This window comes from Rhynchophorus ferrugineus, unplaced genomic scaffold, assembly GCF_030347505.1.
Source record: "Rhynchophorus ferrugineus isolate W39M unplaced genomic scaffold, kcgeb_rfMv2 rfM8, whole genome shotgun sequence".
NCBI lineage: Eukaryota > Metazoa > Arthropoda > Insecta > Coleoptera > Curculionidae > Rhynchophorus > Rhynchophorus ferrugineus.
Genome location: NW_027472587.1, coordinates 27,194,848 through 27,217,989, shown reverse-complemented (window position 1 = coordinate 27,217,989; position 23,142 = coordinate 27,194,848). Strand labels below are relative to the sequence as shown.

Sequence of the window (23,142 nt, the reverse complement as noted above, 5' to 3'; positions counted from 1 at the left end):
AATAATAAGAAATTTAATTATAATAAAGGTAGAATTAGAAATATCTTAACTATGAATCTAAAAAAAACTAAATAATATATTATCGATAATTAACATTATAAATATTATTAATAATGAAGACTGAAGTTAATTATAATAAGAACAGCGTTAAGAAGATATTGAAAATTAAATAAAAAAAGAAACAAACTAAATTTGATATTTAATCGATAATTAATCTTAAATATTAATAATAAAGATAAAATTGAATTAAAATACAAGCAGAGTTAAAATTAATATATTAATTATTAACTAAAAAACATAAAAAAAACTAAATACCCTTTTATCCAAAATAATATATTAATATAGTTTAACTATTTTAATATACCAATATATTAGTATTGTTTTATACATATATTCAGTTATTATTCGTTAAAAGTAATTTAGATTCATGTTTCTAAGGTTTTTTAATTAATAGGTGCTAAAACAATTGCCTGTAATTACTGAAAACTAAATATGATATTATCGGTAATTAACATTAAATTTTAATAATAATAAGAACCAAATTTAATTATAATAAGCACAGAGTTAGGAATATATTAATTATTGTGTAAAAAAAGAAAAAACTACACAGTAATACGACATTATCCATAATTATATAAAAATTAAGTATAATATAACAGTTAGTTTTTTTTAAGTATATATAATGTTTTTCAGTTAGTATTCGTTAAACATAATCTAGAATAATGTTTTTAAAGTTATTTAATTAATAGATGCTATCGTAATTGTCTGTAATTACTAAAAATTTATGGAAATATTAAGCTTTATCCTTATTATTGTTCAGCAATAGCCTATATTAATTATAATTATTTTTTAAAGGCAGGTTTTAATGCCATTGTTGTAGATAATGATTTAATAATATTTATTTATAAAATTGTTGTGGTATATCATATGGAAAACAATTAAAACTTACGAAACACATATTGGGGTTCGACCTATAAAAATTCTCTTTGTGTGCGTATCCATTGTTCATCATTGTTGCGTTACTCGTCGAGGTTTACTCAACACCAAGAACACCAGCAAACAGGCGGTTTTCCAAAAGCGCGCGCGTGTTGTCGTATTAATTGAATACAAACCCGAACAGCAGAAATTAACCGGCGTTGGCAGTGGCTGCCCGTTTACTGTTTCTCTAAAGGTAAATGTATTACAGGTAGCACGCTGAAATCAAGCTATGACTCATCCTGGTGTGCGGACAACTTTCTGGTTACCGCGCTCTTGATGGTACTCTTAGTTTCTGCAGAATTCCGGCATTCCTTAGGAGGCCATGTCATTTTTTATCTCGCTTTTTCTTGTTGCATAAATGAGATTACGTGTTTTAAATTCCTTATTCCATTGTTAAAAGCATTGCCTGATATGGTTGTCTAATAAATCACGTTCCTTAGTAATAGTGTGAATACTATTTAAGCTTTATTTAAGCTCTAGTATTCCACAATGGCAGCCGATATCCTTCTATACCAATTCCTTATTCAATGGTTTCAAAAGAAACGTATGAAAATATGAAACATTTTAGATTTAATGAAATACAAGGAATGCAACTGAGAAGTTTGTGTTGGTTTAAATGTTGTTGCTATCTCGCTCGGACTACATGGAGGTTTTACGAAATATTGTTGTTTTTTCTGTTTGTGGGCAGCAGAGATACTAAAAACCACCATGAAGTTAAAGATTGGCAAAAACGAACTGAGTTTGTTTGTGGCTATGGCTGAGGCTATGGATAAATTGGTAAAGGATTTTTGTATTTGAAAACTGTTTTCTCTAAATTAAGTAATGCCCAATTAAAAGAAATCATTTCTACTGGCTCACAAATAAGAAAACATATAGAAAAAATTAATTCGATGAAAATGTTACCGCGAAAGTGTTAGCGGTTGGTAATCTGTCAAGAACTCACGTACTCACGTAAGACATTCATGGGATTTTAGGCAATCTTAAAACAGAAAATATCGAGTTTTTAATGAATGATTTTTTACAAAAATTTAAGAAGATGGGGTGATTCTTAAACCAGGAAAAATACCAGAAGATGTGACCTCCTACCGACCTATAAGTTTATTACCGATAATCTCGAAAGTTTTCGAGAAATTATACACAAAAAAGCCAAACTATATGATAGAAAAAAGAAAAAATATTCCAGAACATCAGTTTGGCTTTCGCAATAAGCATAGTACTATAGAACTAGTGCATAGACTTGTAAACAAAATAAACGCTGACCTAAATGCCAAAAGATATTGTTCGGCTGCTTTTCTGGGCATATCTCAGGCTTTTGACAAAGTATGGCATACGGGCTGGCAGGTTAAACTAAAGAAACTTCTCCCTCATCCGGACTATCAGTCAAATCAAGGCGATGAACATACCGAATTAAATCCCATATATTCAGGAGTTCCGCAAGGTAGTGTACTGGGTCCAGTACTGTATCTCCTGTATACGGCTGATCTGCCCATAGCGTTATTAAATATATTTAAAATAACTAATAAAAGGAAATCATAGTCATATCGTGAAAACTGTTTAAAATAAGCAGTGGAAATAGTTTATTTGAAAAACACTGTTGAATATATTTTTGCTATTAAGTTAGTACATTTGTATACTGACTCAGAGTTCAGAAGTTTTTTATTTACGGTAGTTCATATTATGAGATTACAGGTAAACTAACGTATATGATACAGTCAGAGGTTTGCAAAATACATGCCTTGCTTTATTGGAAATACAAATTCCAAAATATTTTCCCGCAAATACAAGGTCTACCGAAAAGTTATTGCCGGTTAACTCGGAAAAAGTAAATTTTTAAGAAACGGAAAACTTTATTTATTCAAAGTATTTATCATTTAATTCTGCCTATCTTTCAAGGAATATCCATCATCCATCCCAAAAACAAAAATTAATATCCTTTGAGTAAAACCATTCATCGAACCACTTTCTAACTTCTTTGAAATTGGAGAAATGCTGCTCTGCAATGGCGTGTCCCGTAGATGCGAAAAGTTAATAGTCGGACAGGGGAAGGCCTGAAGAGTACGGTAGGTGTGATAAAATCTCCCATTGAAGGGCTTTCATCAATTTCTTGATTGGTTTGGCTTTATGGGACGGCGCGTTATCATGCTGTAAAATCACTTTACCGTGTTTTCGGTCCCATTCTGGACTTTTTTCGATCAATGCATGGTTAAAATTGAACATTTGTTGTCAATTGCGATCACCATGAATTGTTTCAACAGTTCATAATACATCACGCCACTTTAGTCCCAACAAACATAGGGTTTTGCGACCAAAACGATTTGACCTTGGAGTCGATTGGCCAAAACCATGGTTTTTTGAGCATAGGGTTATCAAAATAGTATTCAATATAGAAATGACTTCCGATCATACCTTTGAATCAGTATTTCACAGACGATTTTTCGATTTTCCGTTTTCCTACTATTAGATCTTAGAGATATTAGATCTATTAGATTTTGCTCATGGCTGGTAATCGATCGTTAATCGTTTTTTGGGCAACACTTAGCGCTTTTTCCTATTGTGTGTAAGTATGGATTGGGCTTTCATTTAATAACTCTTGCAGTTTCGCACTTTCGCAACTTTTTTGGTCTACCCAAATGTTCCTTGTTTTGGACATCGAAATCATCACTTTTGAATTTACGAAATCACACCTTATATGTTTTTAAGGTTTGAGCGTGCTCATTGTAATTTTCTGATGATATTCAGCGGCTTTTTTCTTTTGATTTTCAGGCAGGAAACTTGATATTTTCAAAAAGATATAAATCTATGATGTTGTTAATTCCTCAAAATATAACCTGTATAGCTTCGAAGCTTGATATCAGTAGAATAAAATGACATGTCAAATCATAACATTGCCTACTTAAACTTAGCGGCATCTGTTACAAAAACCGGTATGTCATTCCATCCTCTTTATGTCAGAATATGTTTTATCAACAACAAAATATACAATCACGTTATATTAATTGATTAATTTTCGGGTAACCCTTCATGCGGGCCGAAGAGCAATTTTACATTAAAAATTTAAATAGCATTTAATTCAATTAAGTTCCTGCATATCTGGGTTAATTAGCGTTCAATATATACACAACAGTACAAACTGATCCACTTGTGTAATGCATTCATGTCGTTTCTATCGTCGTACAATTGATAAATGTTTCTTTATTTTAACCTATTTATTAGAGTAGGTTAACGTATAGATAATATTCACGTGTAGATAGTGCTGTTAATTGTCTTCTGTCAAAATCCATTATGTTTTGGTTAATTTCATCAGGTGGTGTAAATATATTTTTGTTTTTTCTCTCACAGCTTTCTAGGAAAATAATAATAATTTTTAAAAACTGTTAATAAGCGATTGTATTGCAGGTTTTCTAATATTTTTGTCGTTCGATGTGATTTTTTGTTTCAAATATGTTTTTTTAATTCCAGATATTTCGTTTCGAGTGGCGAAATTAAAATTATTTAAGAAACTACTATTGAAACGTCTTATATAACTTTGAAAATACTAGATATCCAGTATAGATTTCGAAATAGCCACTTAATAATAATCTTGTATGGATACCTGGTCGAGGAGACCCGCAGGAATAAAAGAGTTGGACTGTTTATATGGAGACTGCCTCTGGGCTACCCACTAAACCCCACCCTATCTAATGATCCTATGATCCTAACTGATAGTTCTAACTTAGTAAGGAAGGTGCCCGTAACCGGTAATACCGCTAAGAGGCACAAGGGCCAGGCTAGGACATGACGTCGTCGCTGGAGAAGGTCGAGACAATTTGGAGTTAGAGCACGACGGGGTAGTGTCGGCTGTGATAGAATAGGCTACGAAGAGCTGAATGAGTTGTTGGCCTAAAATATCGGCCAGTTTGGTAATACATCTATTGTCCGAGAGACGAGAGTAGAGAAATATCTCGACTAGAGCTCCGATATAAAATCATGAATTTGAGGGACGTTTCTCTATGAACTTGATTATTTCTGGCGAACCAGGGGGCATTGATTATTCTCCTGAGAATTTTGTTCTGAAAAACTTGAAGATGTTCCACCTGGATAGGTCAGACTTTTTTGAAATAGACGCTGGAGCCGTATAGAACGACTGATCACCCAGCATCTTGTACAGGAGAGATTTTATTGAGGGTGGAAGCCTGCTGGCTCGGTTGATGAGCGGGGACAGCATATTTGACAATACCTTGACCTTTCTGGAGGGATCTTTGAATCTGGGAGTTCCATCTAAACTTGCGATCGAAGACAAGACCGAGATAGGTGGTTTCTTCTGACCGTGAGATTTCGGCGTTCTCAATTTTAGTTTTAATTTCTTTTGGAAGAAGATGGCCTGGGCTTTCTGTGGGTTGACTTAATACGAGGGTTACTATTTATATCAGGAATAGGAAAAAAAACAAATAGTTAAGCTGCGAATATATTTTTATTGTTTTCAAAGTACTCGCCACGATGATTCATACTCTTTTGCATATGCTTAAACCAATTTTCAAAGTATTTATTCCATTCCGAATGAGGTATCTTCAAAACATGATTTTTGAACCCTTCAATAGCTTCTTCGAGCGGCGAAAATCGTTGACCACGGAGTTTATTCTTCTCGGCTGGGAACAAAAAGAAGTCATTGGGTACCAAATCAGGGCTGTACGGCGGATGACCCATCAATTCGATGTTTCGAGTGCTCAAATAGTCTCTTGTTTGAGCTGATGTGTGAAAGCTCGCATTGTCATGACGAAGAACAATCCGGCGTCTCTTGTTTGTTTTACTTATTTTACCGAAGACTTCTGGCAAACCAATAGTTGTGTACTAATCAGAATTTACTATTCTACGATCCTCTAGATTCACTGTTGCAATATGACCAGTTTTCCCGAAGAAACAAGTCACCATTTTCTTTAAGTGCTTCGTGCGCGAACAACTTTTGTTGGATTTGGTTCATCTTGGAACACCCATACAGTCGAATGCTGCTTACTTTCGGGTTCATACTCAATATATCCATAATTCGTCACCTGTCACGATTTTATAAACGTCTTTCGAAGCACCGCGATTGAATTTCTTACGCATTTCTTTGCACCAATCGACACGAGCCTTTTTTTGAGCGATTCTCAAATTGTGTGTGATCCAACCCGAACATGACTCGCACAGCTAAGTGCTCATGTAAAATCACATATATGCTGGTGGAATTAATGCTTAAGAATGCCTCAATCTCACGATAGGTCACGTGACGATCTTGCTTAATCATTTTGCACACAGCATCGATCTTTTCTGGCATAACAGCCGATTTTGGACGACCTTCACAAAACTCGTCGGACAGCGAACTACGACCACGATAGAATTCCCTAAACCAGCGATACACGGTGGTTTTGATGGAGCTTCATTGCCAAAAGTGAAATTAAGTTGATTGATGCACTCTTGTTGTGATAATCCACGTCGAAAATCGTAAAAAATCATCGCACGAAAGTGTTCATGATTCAGTTCCATTTTTTGCCGAGACGAAACTTTAACTAAGTATAAAATAAACAAATAGCGTTCGTTCGATAAAATGTTCGATGTACGTGTATCGTCAAGATGTCAAATTTTACTATGGAACCGTCAGATTGACTCACATGACAACAGTGTTGCCAATTTCCGAAATATAAATAGTGACCTTCGTAATCGTCCAAGTGCATAGAGTAAAGGTGGTAATTGAAAACACATTTGAAGGAAAGAAATACTGTCCTGCAACAATGCTGGACATCTCACAGGCATATCACCGGAACTAAATTACAAAATGAGTAAATTATTAATGTGGAACTATTGTGAATTACCAGGTTCACATCCTTTCGAAATACATTCTTGAGTGGTACATAAAGAGGCATTCTTAACGTATTTCGGCTGGTGTTCCACAGGATAGCAGCTCATATCCAAATAATAGAAGAGAAAGTCCTTGAAACTTTTGCTGGCGGAACACTTATTATGCGTAAATACATATAGTATATCCAAAATAGCAGTGAAATCACGTCATCGATATGTATAATTTATTGCCTATTGCAGTTAGTAAATTTGCTTTAATATCAGACACTATTTTCCTTCTCATTTTATTCTGGTTAAAAAGAAACACAATGTTGTCTGATACATCCGAACATACAATCGAAAGAACCTATAAAATTCGCTAGTGGTTAAATATCTGAAAAATTCAAAATATATATGAATAGTTTTAGCTAGGTATTAAGCTAAAGTGTATGTATATAGTAGAATATAAAAGAGGTGTAGTAGATAGATTAAAAAAGGTTTTCGTTTATTTTTATTAAGTTATTATAACGATTATTATGTATATATTTTATATTAAAACGTTTTTTTTTTGTTTGAGTTAAATATATAAATTTGATTTATTTTGCATTTTAATGGGTTCCTTATTTATTTTTTTGAAGTCTTGTGAAGTATTTTATGTGTTTATTTATTAGCATTCCATCATTTCATAGTGTCATATTCCATATATTTGAGAATTATTATAGGTGTTTCAGACTATCAGTTGTTATTTTCTTTTTCCTCAAAAACTCCCATCGATAGCTAGAAGTCGAAAAATTATAGTAATTTTTTTCTTGTAAAAAGAATAATGAAAACTTATTACACTGAAAATAGGAAGGGGTAGTTCACATACACTAACAATGAAGCATGGGTCAATACTAGGAAATAAAGCATAAAATACTGTTAATTAATAATACGAAATTGACTATTACATTTCTAAAGAGTACCCAATGATGACACGATCATCAAGAATATGGGTACTATGAAAATGTCCAATTATCCTCCGAACATGATTTTAAGCTATCTACTCGATTTCGTGTTGTAATTGAAATTTTGGAATGTTTACCGATATTTTCATCATCAATGTTGTCAATACCTTTTTTTTTTTTTGGAGAAATAACATTTATTTCCGGTAAATACTTGAAAATGTTGTGGAGTAATTTTTCGAAATTAATTAAAATGCTAATTTAAAACTTATATATCAGCACAGAGTCAAAATAAATTTTATTGCCAATAAATTTATCTCACACATGTACTTGTTCACAGGCCAAATATTTCTCAGTATTTTAATATTGAACTTTAAGTAAGTTTATCAATACACAAATAAATATATCATGATTAGGATTTACCGAATTATATTTTCGTAAATATTTACATAACCCAGTGTGGGATTAAAACTACTTGATGCCAGTCGGCTTGGCTGGCGCAATTGTCAATGTGACAGAACAAACATACACGAACTTTCACCAATTGTATATAAAAACACTAATCAAACAACCAGGAATAACCGTCAGATCTGTGACATAAAATATATAAAAAAATATTTTAGGATGCGACCGATGCCCTGCAATCTCCAACTTTTATACGGTAGATTATTCATTATTTCTATTGTTTCTGTTGGCAAATACCTAAATATTACATTTGTAACGATATTAAAACAGAAAACGAGTGTGTTAAAGCGTTATTAGACGAATTGATTTAATTTTAAGCATTGTTATTTAAAATTTTGTATTACTTTCGATTATTCCCGTATTGTTGCAATTATTAAAGAGTTATGGCAAGTTTAGATAAAATCGATTAAGAACAGTATGATCACGTAAAAATACTTGTATTGATTGAATGTGTTTGCTTTATCGGAAGATATACACAGCTGTGAAACCGGCATATGTGAAAATTTCATTCGAAAATAGACTAACAAGAATAACAAGAACAGTCTAGTCTATCCTCCTTATTTACAAGATATTTAGAGTTTCAAAATCAGCTTTTGATTTAGTATGATGTCTGGTGAACAGATAACAGAAAAGACAAATTGTTCTTGCTAAGGACTTTTAGTATACTATTAATAAATTCGACTAATTTTAAATTAGTTGGTGACTTGTTAGTTCCTACGTGGGACATAAGACAAAACAGAAAGCCGTAGAAAGCAAATTAAAAATGAGCAATCTGCAAAGGTGAGATTGAAAAGTGGAATAAATAATCAAAGAACGATGCGGCAGTTAAAATAGAATCACTTACATTATTTGCATAGGTGCAACATATACAAAAAATAGAAGAAATTGTGAATTATTAATCGTAAATATGTAAACATCATTTTTAAATATTAAGGGGTTTAAGCATTAATATAATAAGATATGTGATTATATGATATTATATTGTTTGAACTTTGTATCAGTTAATTATATTGATATATTGCAGTGTTGGGAACAATCGACTGAAATAGACTATCGACTGTTTAGTAATCGACTACTTTTTACTATCGACTGTTTCATTCGCTATTTTTGGTTCGAGTGTTTACTTCTTTTTATCAGTGACTGTTTCAGTCGACTGTTTTCAATCGCTATTTTCGGTCCGACTGATTTTATTACTATTTATTATCGACTGATTCTGTCGTGTACTTTTAGTTACTATTTTTGGTTCTACTAGTTTTATTCGACTGATTTTTAACGTTCTGGCACTGTCGTCCAACCAATTTATGCTTACATAGATTTATATGTAATATATATAGTTTTATCATGATTTTTTGGTAGTTTGCTTGTAAATAACACTATATCGTATATTAATATAGCAGCATTTTGGAACGATATTTCTTAGACATATTTAGGAAGACAGTTAATGTAATAGAGTAAAAAGATTAAAATTGCGAATGATAAATTGTAAAATACTTTTGACTCTTTTTATGGCACTAATAGGTAATATTTCGATTACTCTCTCGATTTTTGTTAAAAAACATTTTCAATCAATAATTAAAAAAGCTATAGTAGTTATTGTGGTATCAATTTAATTATGTCATGAATTAGTTTTTTTATGATTAGGTATATTTAGTTTTTATTTAGTATTTATGGTTATTATATATCTTTAGATTTTAGGTTTTTTTAAAGTTCTATTGTATTGTCCATATTTATTATAGTATATTATTTGAAAATAGTAATTAGCATATTATACGATAAAGTATTGTTAGGTATTATTCCATTCCATAGAAAAATTCCATTCCATTTTGCAGATCCACAGAACACTCAAATATAAAAGTAATTCTACTTCGTTCAAAATGAAATTATTCATTGCATATTAATAGTATTCAGTATTTGTTTTCTTTTTTTTTTTAAGTTTTATAATTTTAATATAAAATTAATTCCACAATATATACAGGAAAGAGTTCGTACATCTTCATCTGACATCACGAATTGATTAAAACAGTGGAACTGTGCATTTGACTGAAAATAATAATTACTATTTTCAGGGGGCTATTTTTTGACTATCGACAGATTCGACTGTTTTCAGTCGATAGTTCCTAACGCTAATATATTAATATTTTGATTATTTATTTTATAGAAGTTTTTTAAAATCACTAGTTAATATAAAGGTTATGAAATACATCCCTTTAGTATACATTTCTAAATTACTAAAAATAAATTACCAATTTTGCTCGTAATTGTTGTCAATTTGTCAATATCAATTTCAAAATTGTTTAATTCATATATTATTTGTTTTGATGTACAAACTACTACGCTAATAAGTTCATTTATTATTCCATATTTATTTTTATAACATAAAAGTAAAGAGGTATTAGATATACTTACGCTTTGATTTGATGCTTTGGGGTTGTTACAGTTCTGAAAACAATCTTACTTATGGTCATTTTTATAATGTTTAGTGGTGTAATCATTTAAACTTATCAATAAATTGTTGGTTAATAAAACATAACGGAAATTAGATTTCAATGCTTTTTAAAAAGTTGGTAGGTGTTAGTTCTTCATATATATATTTTAATATGTTTTGATATGCATACTTTTGTTATTTCATTTAATATTATTTATGAACTATATTTTCCATCCTATATTGAACATTTTGAGGAAATAAGTTTTCTTAAAATATCATTTTTAAATTATTACCTTTACTCTGTTATGAGGGACGCGTGATAAACTAGTAAAATGTAAAGAGAAAATGAATAAATATTACTTAATATTATAGTATATATATTTATCAAATAAGATATATTTTGAATTGAATTGTACATGTATTATTTATCTTGATGAAATTTTATTTTCATTTATCTTCTTCAATGACAAGTAGAAATAAAACTGTTAAACACTCTTCACATATACTAATAATAACATGTGTTTTGTATCGATTACAAATTGTAATAGGTAAAAGAGGAATGAGCAAAAAAAGCTACATCTGGCCCGCCCAATACAAGTGTTTCAGCATTCCTGGGAAAAAGGGACCGAAAATATAAATGTGCTAAAACTGTACTGGGTTAGTTTTCATATCAACATGATGCATATTAATATATTCTAATGCACCCATTACCATTCTGTTATTTTATATTATAAAATATTACAATTTATTTTAGGAAAATATTATTTAAAAAAATATATATAATTTATAAATTAAAGGAAATTAATCAAAATTGTTTATTCTTTATAGATGTTAATTCGCATAATTAGTTTATTACAGTTTTTGAAACTTAAAAAATTGATTTTGTTTTAATCAGACATAAAACCATCAACTTTCCAGTATTTTATATTGGAGTTAATATCACAGTAAAGATCACATTAAAAACTAATTTACTTTAATAACAAAACATAATATAAGATTACCATATAATATCGCAATAATGTACTTGATAAAACTTTTAAAATTTATTTGACATATAATATTAATTAAAGAGTATATTAGAGTATATTTTTAAATATTATAATAACGAAAAACAGACACTTTGTCACAGCTTATAAAGTTGTAGGGGAATTATAAATGGTCTATTAACATAAAATAGAATCAGTATATTTACTAAAATTGTGTGAGTCACCAAACATCATATATAGGTATATATAATTATTCTTAGGAAATAAATGAATAAAATAATTTTGAAATGATTCTTTGACTTTAGTATGTAGATTAGAACAACAATGAGCACTAATATTTTTCAATGAAATGAACTATTAAATTCTCTTAGTTTAAAGCAATAAAGTAAATAATTAAAATAATTAATAAAATGTTCATGAAACCTTTAAATGTATCAACGTTTTAAAACATTTATCAACTTACTGTGAATAATTCTCCTCTATTTTGTTAATTTAATTTTTTTTCTGTACATTCTCATTACTTCATTAATTTAATCATATTTTTTATCTTTTAATCCATATGTCTCATCTAAAACATAAACTGAAAAACTATAAATGTACCAGCAGTACCAGAAACTGCCCAGGGCAGTAGAAAAAGTATAAGTGGCAACAAATTCTACAAATGGACGAAAGATGGGAAAATTCAACTTACAGCTCCAAATCTGGCCACGTTAATTTTTCATTGCGGCGAAATAATAAAAACTCGAAATAAAGATACTCGACGAACTTGATCTAAAGTCAAAGAGGTCGATTTATAAGACATCATAAGGCCAATTTAGATCTTTGGGGTGCAAATATGGGGTTGCACCAAGAATTCAAATTAACTAGTCATCCAACGCTGTCAAAAGTAGGTTATTCGATTGATTAATAATGCTTATCGTTATGTGACCAACGAAGAACTGCACGGTGACTTGGAAATCAAATGGATTTGCAAAGTTATCCAAGATTTCGCCTTGAAACACGAAAGAAGATTATTAAATCATACTAACGTGGAAGCAATACAACTGCTGGATAGCGCGCAGGATGTCAGGAGATTGAAGCGAAGCGACCCAAACCATACGAATATCGTATGGCGTATCTAATAAAGATGTTATCAAAAATATCTAATGAAAAAATAATTTCCTTCTAAATTCTAAACTAAAGTTCCAATGTTCTTTGTTTCAGTCTTCGAATTTTAAAATAGATATTTTATAATATTTTCTTCCAATTAAAATTTTATGTAATATTTTGGAATATGCCTCTTGCTACTAACTTAATTTTAATTTTCCTTTTATGGCTTTCTTTAATCTACTGCTTTCTACTTTGTATTCCGCTTGCAAACAATTCGCCAACGAATTAGGAATTAGAATTCTATGAAGCTATTTTGAATTTGTTAATACTCTTTACAATATTCGTTTCAACGTTGATGCGCAAATTAATCCTTTAAAAGTATTTTAGATACAAAACGTAAGAATTTTTTTTTCGATTTAAAATTGTTTTGATGGAATTTTGCGGCATAGCACTATTAGTTTTACACAGAAACATTGCACAAGAATAATGGAGAATAACCATTCGTATAACAGTTTCAGCTGAGCTGTTCTAAAATATTTATTTATATATTTGTATCACCGATCTGACCTCTAGTCCTAATTGCTTGATTTTATTGGAGTTTACTTATTAGTAGAAGACTACACAAATAATTTAGGCCTATAACAAGCCAATTGAAAAGACCCCGGCCTACCATAGTAAAACAATTTTTTTGGTAAAACTAGTTTATTTCATTCAACATAATTCCCTTCAAGGGTGACACACTGATTATAGCGACCCTTCGACTTTTCGATACCATTTTTGTAGTACGATTTGTCCTTTGCTTCAAAATAGGCCACAGTTTCGTCGATCACCTATTCATTCGACGAAAATTTCTTCCCAGCAAGCATTTTTTGAGATTTGAGAACAGGAAATTTTCGCTGAGGGCGAGATCTGGATAATACGGTGGATGAGGAAACAGTTTGAAGCCCAATTCATGAATTCTTGACACGATGCATTGTTTTAGTGAAGCATATTTAATCCATTGTCACATATCGACACAAAAACTCGGGTTTATTACGCTTGATCATGTTCAAACATGAATCATCAACTCGTCATTGCTTTTGGTCAAAAGTGAGTTCGCGCGGCATCCACTTTGCATAGAGCTTTCTCGTACCCTAATATTCGTGAATGATATGATGTACATGTTCAGTTGATATCTTTAGAGTGTCTGCTATTTCATTCAGTTTCAATTTACGGTAATTTAAAATAATTTTGCGGATTTTTTTAATTTTTTTAATGTTTTTATCGGTAGTAACCTCTTTTAGGCGTCCATTGCGTTCACCGTCTTCAGTGCTCATTTTACCACGTGTAAACTTAGCATACCAATCCTTGATGGTTGATTATCCTGGGGCAGTGTCCGGAAACTCGGCATTCAGCCAAGTTTTTTCTTCAACTGTATATTTTATTTTCCCTTAAAAAAAGTAATATTTTATCAATACCCGAAATTCCTTTTTATCCATTTTCTTCACAATTACAAAAGCTGCTTCACTCAAAATGCTATAATTCACAAACTAATGATCCAACAGCTGTCAAATTTATACACTCATCTTTTGAGGGTTAGCGCTAACATATAGATTTAATTCTAGTAGCGCCATTTATGTATCAGGCCGGGGACTTTTCAATTTATTTATTCAATTCTTCCGTATCTTTCTCCGTGTAAAATTTTACGCAATCCAGTGCTCTGGGGTTCATTAAGAAGATGCTAAACCGATTAATATATAGATAAGTAAATATTAGGTTACTACTCTACTCTACACTTTTTGAAAATTCGATAAAAATGTCATTACTAGAACAACGAAAAAAATTAGTTTCCTATTACAAGATCCACATAGTTTTCTACGTAAATATTTGGGATTCAGATATTCCTAGGTCACTATTACTTTATAATTATGAAGAAGAAATGGTACTAACTTGGTAAAAGTTATACCACGCATTTACACCGAAAAAATAAGTTTTTTATAAGCAGCTTAGATTAAAGAACATAATATTTAGCAAAAATCTTATTTTTAATTAGTAGATTATAAAAATTATCAAATCTGCAGATAGTGAATTGCAAATAAACCAAAAAAAGTCAGAGTTCAAGGGAACTGAGTTTAATGTTCAATTGAAAAGGAAAATAATAATATAATAATATTTGAACAGGTAATAATTGAACAAAAATTTGGAGGGTGAGGGTAATTTATATAATCTTGTAATTCAAATTTCATTTTAGACATGTTGTGTTTATATACTACAGCTATTTCCACTTACTCTCATGCAATAGTATTTATTGTGTTTTCAAAATATATAAGTTTTTAAACACGGATCCTTTTTGTTTATTAATTTACTCTAAAACTATATTAACATGGATTTGTATAAACTACAATAAAATAAAAATATGATGAAAATTAGTGTTATCTAAATGTTTACTAAATATTATGCTAACACTAAGTAGTAAGTTAATAAATAATCAACAATATGGTGAGAAAAAATTAAAAACAGATATTTTATCAATGACTTGACAGCTCATAAACTCATATATAGCTGGTTCCCCTCGTAAAACACTTACACCAATTATAAAGTCCCATTAATAAGTATTTAATATAGGGTAGAGATTTGGTATTTATTATCCACTGGTAAACTATGTTTAATTAAAGGAATACAAGCTTGAAAACGTTAAGTGAATTAATTTACTTTTGGAATGACTGTACATTGTTTAATGTAATTAAAATAATTTTAAAAATTTACTAAATTATATCCATAAACTATTAAGAACTGAGTGGTTTATTTAAAAGAAGTTCAGAAAATATATATTGGAAATATTGTTCACCATTAAATATTATTTTCTGCATTATTTTCTCTATCTGTTGGATGATTGCATATATTATCATAATTTATCACATAAATTTATTGAAAAATTAGTACCATATATTAATGAAATCAATTCTTGTTTCGCTTTGTTTGTTTTTTTAACAACATGGCAACAGTGCGTAGAAAGAACGATGCCGATTTGGCTGCGGCTCAATTATCGATTCCATCCGAAGCAGCGAATTCAGAAAATCATGTGAGATGAATTGATCATCAAATTTTCGCATTTTAAAACCGTGTGCTAGCCGAGCCATGCTGCACCGATCTGAACAAGTGGTAATCATATCGTTGATTAAAATACATGCGGCTACTTAATATATGATTCACCAAGATAGAAAACGAGGTATCAGGTAAAAATCAACCATTAACTTTGGGATTAAAATTATTGATGAAATTTTCTGTTTTAAAGTCAGTACGTACGTACGGGAAAATATACATCTCCGTCTCGCTTACACTTCCGTTGGAAAATAGATGCACATATAAATGTAACTGCCCCAAGCAATTATCTCCATCCTTTCCTCCCTCACAATTTATACAGGAAAGGATTCGTACACCTTCGTTTGATATCACGAATTGAAAAAAAGTCAAACCGTGCATTTGACTGAAAATAGTAATTACTATTTTCAGTCTCTAGTTTTTTGAATATCGACTGTTTCAATTGTTTTCAGTCGATAGTTCTCAGCACTATTTAAAACTTATACGAAATTCGATTCAATTATGAGGAAGTTCCGCGAAAGAGAATAAAAATATACTACAAGTTTTTTAGAACAAATTCCTGAGAAGTATTCTAGGTGCACCCAGATACTACGGGACATTACCAAGACCTTCAGATACCGATCATTCAGGAAACCAAGATAATTGCAATGAAACATGAGAACAGACTCCATTCTCATGTCAATGTCCAATTAATACTTGGATAACGTCTTAATAAAGTCTTGGGTAACACCAGAAAAGGACACAGACTCAAAATATTAAAACCATGTGATATTGGGTAGTGTAGTGGATATTTCGTTATATCGATATTGTAAAAATTATTGATATATCGGAAGAAAAAATATCGACATTTATAAGAAAAAATAAAAATAGTGAAATATTAATCTAATGTATATATATATATACGTATACATTAGATATCGATAAGTATGTATCTAGAAGGATCCATCGTCCCTATCGGAGTCTCTAGTGTAATAATATTTATGTACTGCTGTATATAATTAACGCTATATCGATATTTTTTCAGCATCGCTAGTGACTATTAATATTGCAATAAATTTCCAGTAAAACGTATGACAAATCCTATTATTAGTATATTTGCACGTTTTAAAATATAAAATATGGAGTAAAAATTACATTCGTGTCACAAAGGAAAAAAATATATGGAGAAGTATCTTGTATGGTAAACTGTTTAAAAAACCAGCAGTAACTTGCAAACACCACTACATCCCTAGATCTTTAAATCTTTCTTTACATTCTGATAAAACCATTCCCCTGGTTCACTCGCAGTTCCAATATTCCTATAATAGTAATAATATTTATATAATAATATTATCACTACATAGTATAAAACAAAGTCGCCTTTTCTGTCCCTATATCCCTATGTGCGCTTAAATCTTTAAAACTACGCAACGGATTTTGATGCCGTTTTTTTCAATGGATAGAGTGATTCAAGAGGAAGGTTTATATGTATAATACATGCATAATATACTAAGGCAACATTGCTAATTTTAGAGGTTTCTAACGTGATGTTGTAAATTAACCTATTTTTTTAGGCTTATTTAGCAATTAGCAAAAACGCTGCCTAACCCTACGAGTTAGATCAAATTAATGTACTACAGTATTGTACACCTTAAAAAGGTCTACAAAAAAGTCTGCGATGGTATATGTTTATCTTTTAGGGATAACCCACATTAACCATTTTTATTGTTTACTTTTTACGTGAGAAAATGGCTTATTTACAAAGCTATTTTAAGCAATACGGCATTAATCCTTATCGAATTAAGTACCTTAAATACAGTGTGCAATTAATATAGATCAATATGGTTCCTTACAGCATGTAAATTAAACAAATATTTTCGGAGATATTACAAATTTAAAATTTGCGTTTAAAAATGTGTAATGTAATAAAAATTGTATGAATTTAGATATTCCAAAGATAGCAGGAAATCTTCATAGTAAGTATAGGGGAAGAGGAAATGTTTTACTCCAAATTTAATGCGTGCAGGCCAAGGGCAGTAATGAATGAACCAAAAATACTGGATCGATTTTAATCATGTTTTCATTGAGTGACATAGGCATATATATTTTATGCCCGTGCAAAGTCGGAGCGGGCCGCTATGTTTTTATATACAACGTTCATATTTTTTCTGTAGTGTATTTAATTTAGTATCAGCATTGCACCCGTGCGAAGCCGGGGCGGGTCGCTAGTATATAATAATATTTAAAGGAAAAAACATGAAATGAGAACGACAACCGGCAATTTATCATTTTATAAGCATTTAACTAATAACAATCGTTTTTAGTATTTGAGATTGTAAAAATAATGAGAAAAAAAAGTTGTATAGTTTAAATATTCACAATAAAATTTTGGGTTCTTTGAAATCATGTCATGCAGATGCGGATAGAGCATACATACACAACAAATGAGGGTATATATTTACAACACACCGTGCACTATCTAATTTTAACTGCTTTCATACCTGATCATCATCGATTTTCATCGAGAAAGTTGACGGGATGACGTTGCAATTTATAGAATGATTTGTGAGATATCCAGGTAAAGGTACCGTGTAGCTTTTATTGTATTGTTGCGTTTGAAGGGTGTTAGATTCTATACGGTTGAGCCTTTTGTATTCAATTTAATTTGAAATGCATATCGTCGTATAATATTGGTAGTTACGTACAAACTAGTAATGTCGTTAGTAATTTATATTTCGTAGGATGGTTAGGAATATGTATATATAATACTATATATATACTATATATATATATATATATATATAGTATACATTTGTATACTATATGTATATAATAGTTTAGTTATTTCGTTGTTATACAGCAGTATTAATTAGTTTCTATTTTTGCGAATTATTATTATATATGATTTGTGTATAAAAAATACATGAAAATATGTGATAATGACCTAATAAATAAATTAATGTATAATAAGGAAAAAAAAATTATTTATTATATAAAATAATAGGTAAGTTATTTTTTTGAATGAAAATATATTACATGCAATACTCTTTATAGGCAGGAGATATGACACTATTCTATAATACAATTCTCTAATAATATTAATAATCCAGCATTTTTATAGCTAAATAAGTCAATATATTGCGGACAGGACGGTTCATCTACTGTTGCGAAAGTCGAATCCTGTTGGGGCACGGTCGAAAATTGATGTTTTTAATTGTTTAATATTTGTTACTGTGCTTAGACAAGCGTGCAAAATCCGACAAAGAAAATGATCACAGTCACGCCAATAACCAGGCTGGGTAAGGCCGGATGTCTTCTGGGATGATTTCTATGATGGTCACCCGCCAATCGGTAGGTTTAATGCCGATGACAGTGGTTCGGAGCCCACGATAAATTGTAGGTCCAGTCCAGATAAACCCATAGTTGCAAAAAGGCGACTTTAAGATATTAAAATAGAAAGTAAATAGATTACTATATCAGGGCATAAAATCAAGGAAAAAAGGGTGTGTGTAGATATAAACAAATAAAGAATAGAACTGGGTAAGATATACTGCAAAAGTTAAGAATAAGAGTATAAAGTTCGACACATATTTATCACTTGCATTAAAAAATTGTTTTTAGTTATTTTTTGTTTTACCATTCTAAAGTAGTCTGAAATCAATATCTTAAATTTTATTATACTGTTTTGTTAATAGAAAAATTCATTATACACAAAAAACTATAAAAGATAACTGCAACAACTAAAATAATACATAGTATACATTTTGTAACATAACGTCATTATGTATACTGTTCAAATATACATAATATTTAACAACTATTAACTTGAAAGTAAGGTCCATTAAAATAAATGGTAACATATTTATTACTAGTTAAATAAAACAACAATTTTAAAAGCTTTTTTAATCTCTTATGGGTATTAACCTATATGTAAAAAAATGTGTTTAGCATTTTTGGAAAAATAAGTATCAGAAATAAGAATGTTCGAACTGCAATAAAATTATTATAACATTTTTAATAATAAGTATAGATTTAATTTTTTAGTCAATAGTATTAAATTTTTTTTAGATAATAGTTATAATCTTCTTTCTTTGTTATTTTATTACGAATTAATTTTGCTGATGACCTGATAAAAAACGTATAGTATAATATAATCAAAACTATACTGTTCAACAATACAATGTAAAACATTGAATTTGTGTTGTTTGTAATGTATTAAATATAAAAAATTAAGGGTAACATATCATTATATATAATATATATATACTATAGTATAATACTATAGTATAATACTATAGTATAATACTATAGTATAATGTAATTGTTTAAGAATATTAATTATGTAGGATTTTTATTAGATGTTACTACGTTAGGGCAGAAAACCATCAAAGTATAAATTTGCGGCACACAATAAGTATTGGAAAAACACAGAAACTGTAAAAGTTAGTAAATATTAAGAGTAATACAAAATTTGATATTGTATATTATGAATTTGAAAAATTCTAATAATTCCAATTCTAATGCTGTTAAAAATGATTTAATATTATTAATTTATTTTAACTAGCTGTTTTTATAAGCCAATTACTATATCTGATAAATTAAAAATCTATTCAACTGTTATTTTAATTTTTTTTATATAACATTTTATTGTTCGGATTTGTAAAAAGAAATATTAATTGTACAGAAAAACGTATAAAGTAGTATATAAATTTATAAAATATAAAATAAAAAATACTATTTAAATGTACATGTTGTTCAACAATTATCATCAATTAAATGTAATATTCATTAAATTAAATTGTTAAATATTTATTAGGAGTTAAGGGAAATAGCAATCTAATCAAAATCAAATTTTTTGTCATTCTTATGGGTATAATAAGATAATTTATTAGAAAATATTAATTATAATTTATTAAATAATAAGATATTACGAATTAATATTATAAATGATTTGTAAAAACTTGTAACACAAGACAATAAAGAAAATATCTATTGTATAATGTAAAAAATGGTTAAAATTAGATTTTTAGTAATTCAAAATTTTGTTATTTCATAAGTGTTATGTAATTCTCGAACACTTTTAGTGCATAAAATCATCTAGATCTGAATTTGCGCTACAAGATTAGTCTAGACACATAACAAAGTAGGTTAAAATAATAATATTTATTAATAGTTAGTAAAATACTTGCAAACATTAAGAGTAGTGTTAAATTTTATAATATTTATTATTGTATATATGTAAAAAATTGAACTAATTAATATTAGAGCTTAAAATTGTAATTATAGTTATTTCTGTTAATAAAAATTTATTGTTATGACAACAAACAAAATAATGCATATATTTTTTAACATAACATGTTTACATAAGAATATATTTATTAGGAGTTTTATTAGTATTTATTTATTAGCATTTTTCGTATTTTTCTTATGGGTATTAACTTAATATTTTGTTTAACAAAAAAAGGTTGATTTAATACCTACATTCACATTTTTATCAGAAATTAATGCGTTCCAACTGCAACAGACTTATTATAAAAATTCTAATTATAAATGAGATTTTTTATATTGCACATTTTAATTAATAGTATTCTTGTTAGTTAATCTCATCTTTTCTAATATGGATAGTATTTTTTTACAAAAAAGTATAATGGTTATGATAATATTTCTGGGTAATTATGGAGCATTTACAAATTAGGTATATTAAAGTATAGATTGGTTCAAAATATTGGCTATTAATATCGAAATTGAAACATTATTTCTTAGTTAATTTATTATAAATTAATGTTACAATGGAACTATATTATTGCATAAAAACATTTATAGAAAATCACAATAAAAAAGAAATGGATTGGGTACTGTAAAGAAATAATTAAAACTAGACTTCTCTTAATACAAATGTAATGAATGTGACACAAAAAACTATAAACAAGAGGAAATACATTTTTAAAATGTATTAGTGGAGAAATTCATTAATGTCTCACACGGTTTCACAGAGAAAAAAATATGTATATATATATATAAATATAAAAATACATTGAAAATATTAAGGGTAGTATAACAATTACAATAAAACAAAAAAAAAAGGAAAATATTATAGCTTAAAACTTGAATATTATTTATTTTGGCTAATAATTTTTTTAAATATTGTATTGTAATTCATATTGTGACTTTGGTGGTTCAAAACATTATCGAAACTTAAACATTATTTTTTTGTTAATTTATTATGAATTAATTTCATAATTGATTTATAAAAAAAACTTATAGAAAAACACAATAAAGAAGAAATAGATTGTGTACTGTAAAGAAATAATTAAAATTAGACTTTTGTTTGTAAAAATGTATTAAATGTGATATAAAAAAATATAAACAATAGGAAATACATGTTCAAAAGGTATTAGTGGATGAAGTCATCAATGTCTCACACGGTTTCACAGAGAAAAATATGTATATATAAATAGTAAAATATACAGAAAATATTAAGGGTAGTATAGCAATTAAAATAAAACAAAAAAAGGAAAATATTATAGCTTAAAACTTGAATATTATTTATTTTTGCTAATAGTTTTTTTAAATATTGTATTTTAAATAATATCGTGACTTTTATATAAGCTAAATATGTAATTAAACTTTCTTTTGTTTATTTAAAAGTTTTATTATTTTGTCTACTTAATAGGAAAGTGAATTTTACAGACAAACCTATAAAACCTAGTGGCAACAAACAAAATAGTACATATATGTTTTGTATCATAACATTGTTGAATTTACTGTTTACACATGCATAACGTCTAATATATATCAACTTAAATAAACGATAAGATGTTAAAATAAAGGTTAGATACTTACGAAGAAGTTAGTACAACCAGACAAGTAAAATCCTCTGCCGATGTTGTTGCAAGACACATTATTCATCGTGAACAATTAGTAGAAGAAACAGTCAGCACACCCGAACTAAAGAGAATCCATTCGTTGTTTACGCCGGTAGCTAGCGATAACCGATGCTTTGATCCAAAGAGCCTCGCATTTTCCGTAACTATAGAGCCTGGTGTTTATCCAGTCAGTTCGGCTGAAAGACTAACGATAGTGGCTGGCGATGGCTCTATGAACGCCTAAACTACCTCCGAGAGGACCTCGGTTGAACTTATTAACTTTATGGGTTAAATAAGACAAGAAGGCGTTCGCCCAAGCACGATCTGTCATCGCAGATGATTAAAACCATTATGTGTAAACTTGTAGTTATTTTAATTGTTACTCCTTTTCGTTGTCGAGAACATTTATAAAGTCACAGTTTTTTTTTTCTTTAAGAAGGTTTATGTTTAGTTGGTTGACTTAAATGTACATTGATTAATATTGAGATTTGATTAATGTATATAAATTATAGTTTGTAAATGGGTATTAAAAAACTTCCGTT

The 23,142-nt window shown here is 29.2% G+C and overlaps 1 protein-coding gene across 2 annotated transcripts in view; it reads right to left on the bottom strand.

The window, feature by feature from the left end:
- LOC143200636 (phospholipid phosphatase 1) overlaps window positions 1-22,781 on the bottom strand; it is a 140,155-nt gene extending 117,374 nt beyond the window's left edge. Inside the window, exon 1 of one of the 2 annotated variants that reach the window (XM_076411154.1) lies at window positions 22,578-22,781. In XM_076411154.1, the coding sequence (XP_076267269.1) occupies window positions 22,578-22,643 (66 nt within the window). In that variant the 5' untranslated portion in view covers window positions 22,644-22,781. Of the gene's footprint in view, window positions 1-949; window positions 1,160-22,577 lie in introns of those variants that run through there. The other variant, XM_076411156.1, reaches the window with a different exon arrangement.
- Between the last annotated feature and the right edge of the window lie 361 nt (window positions 22,782-23,142).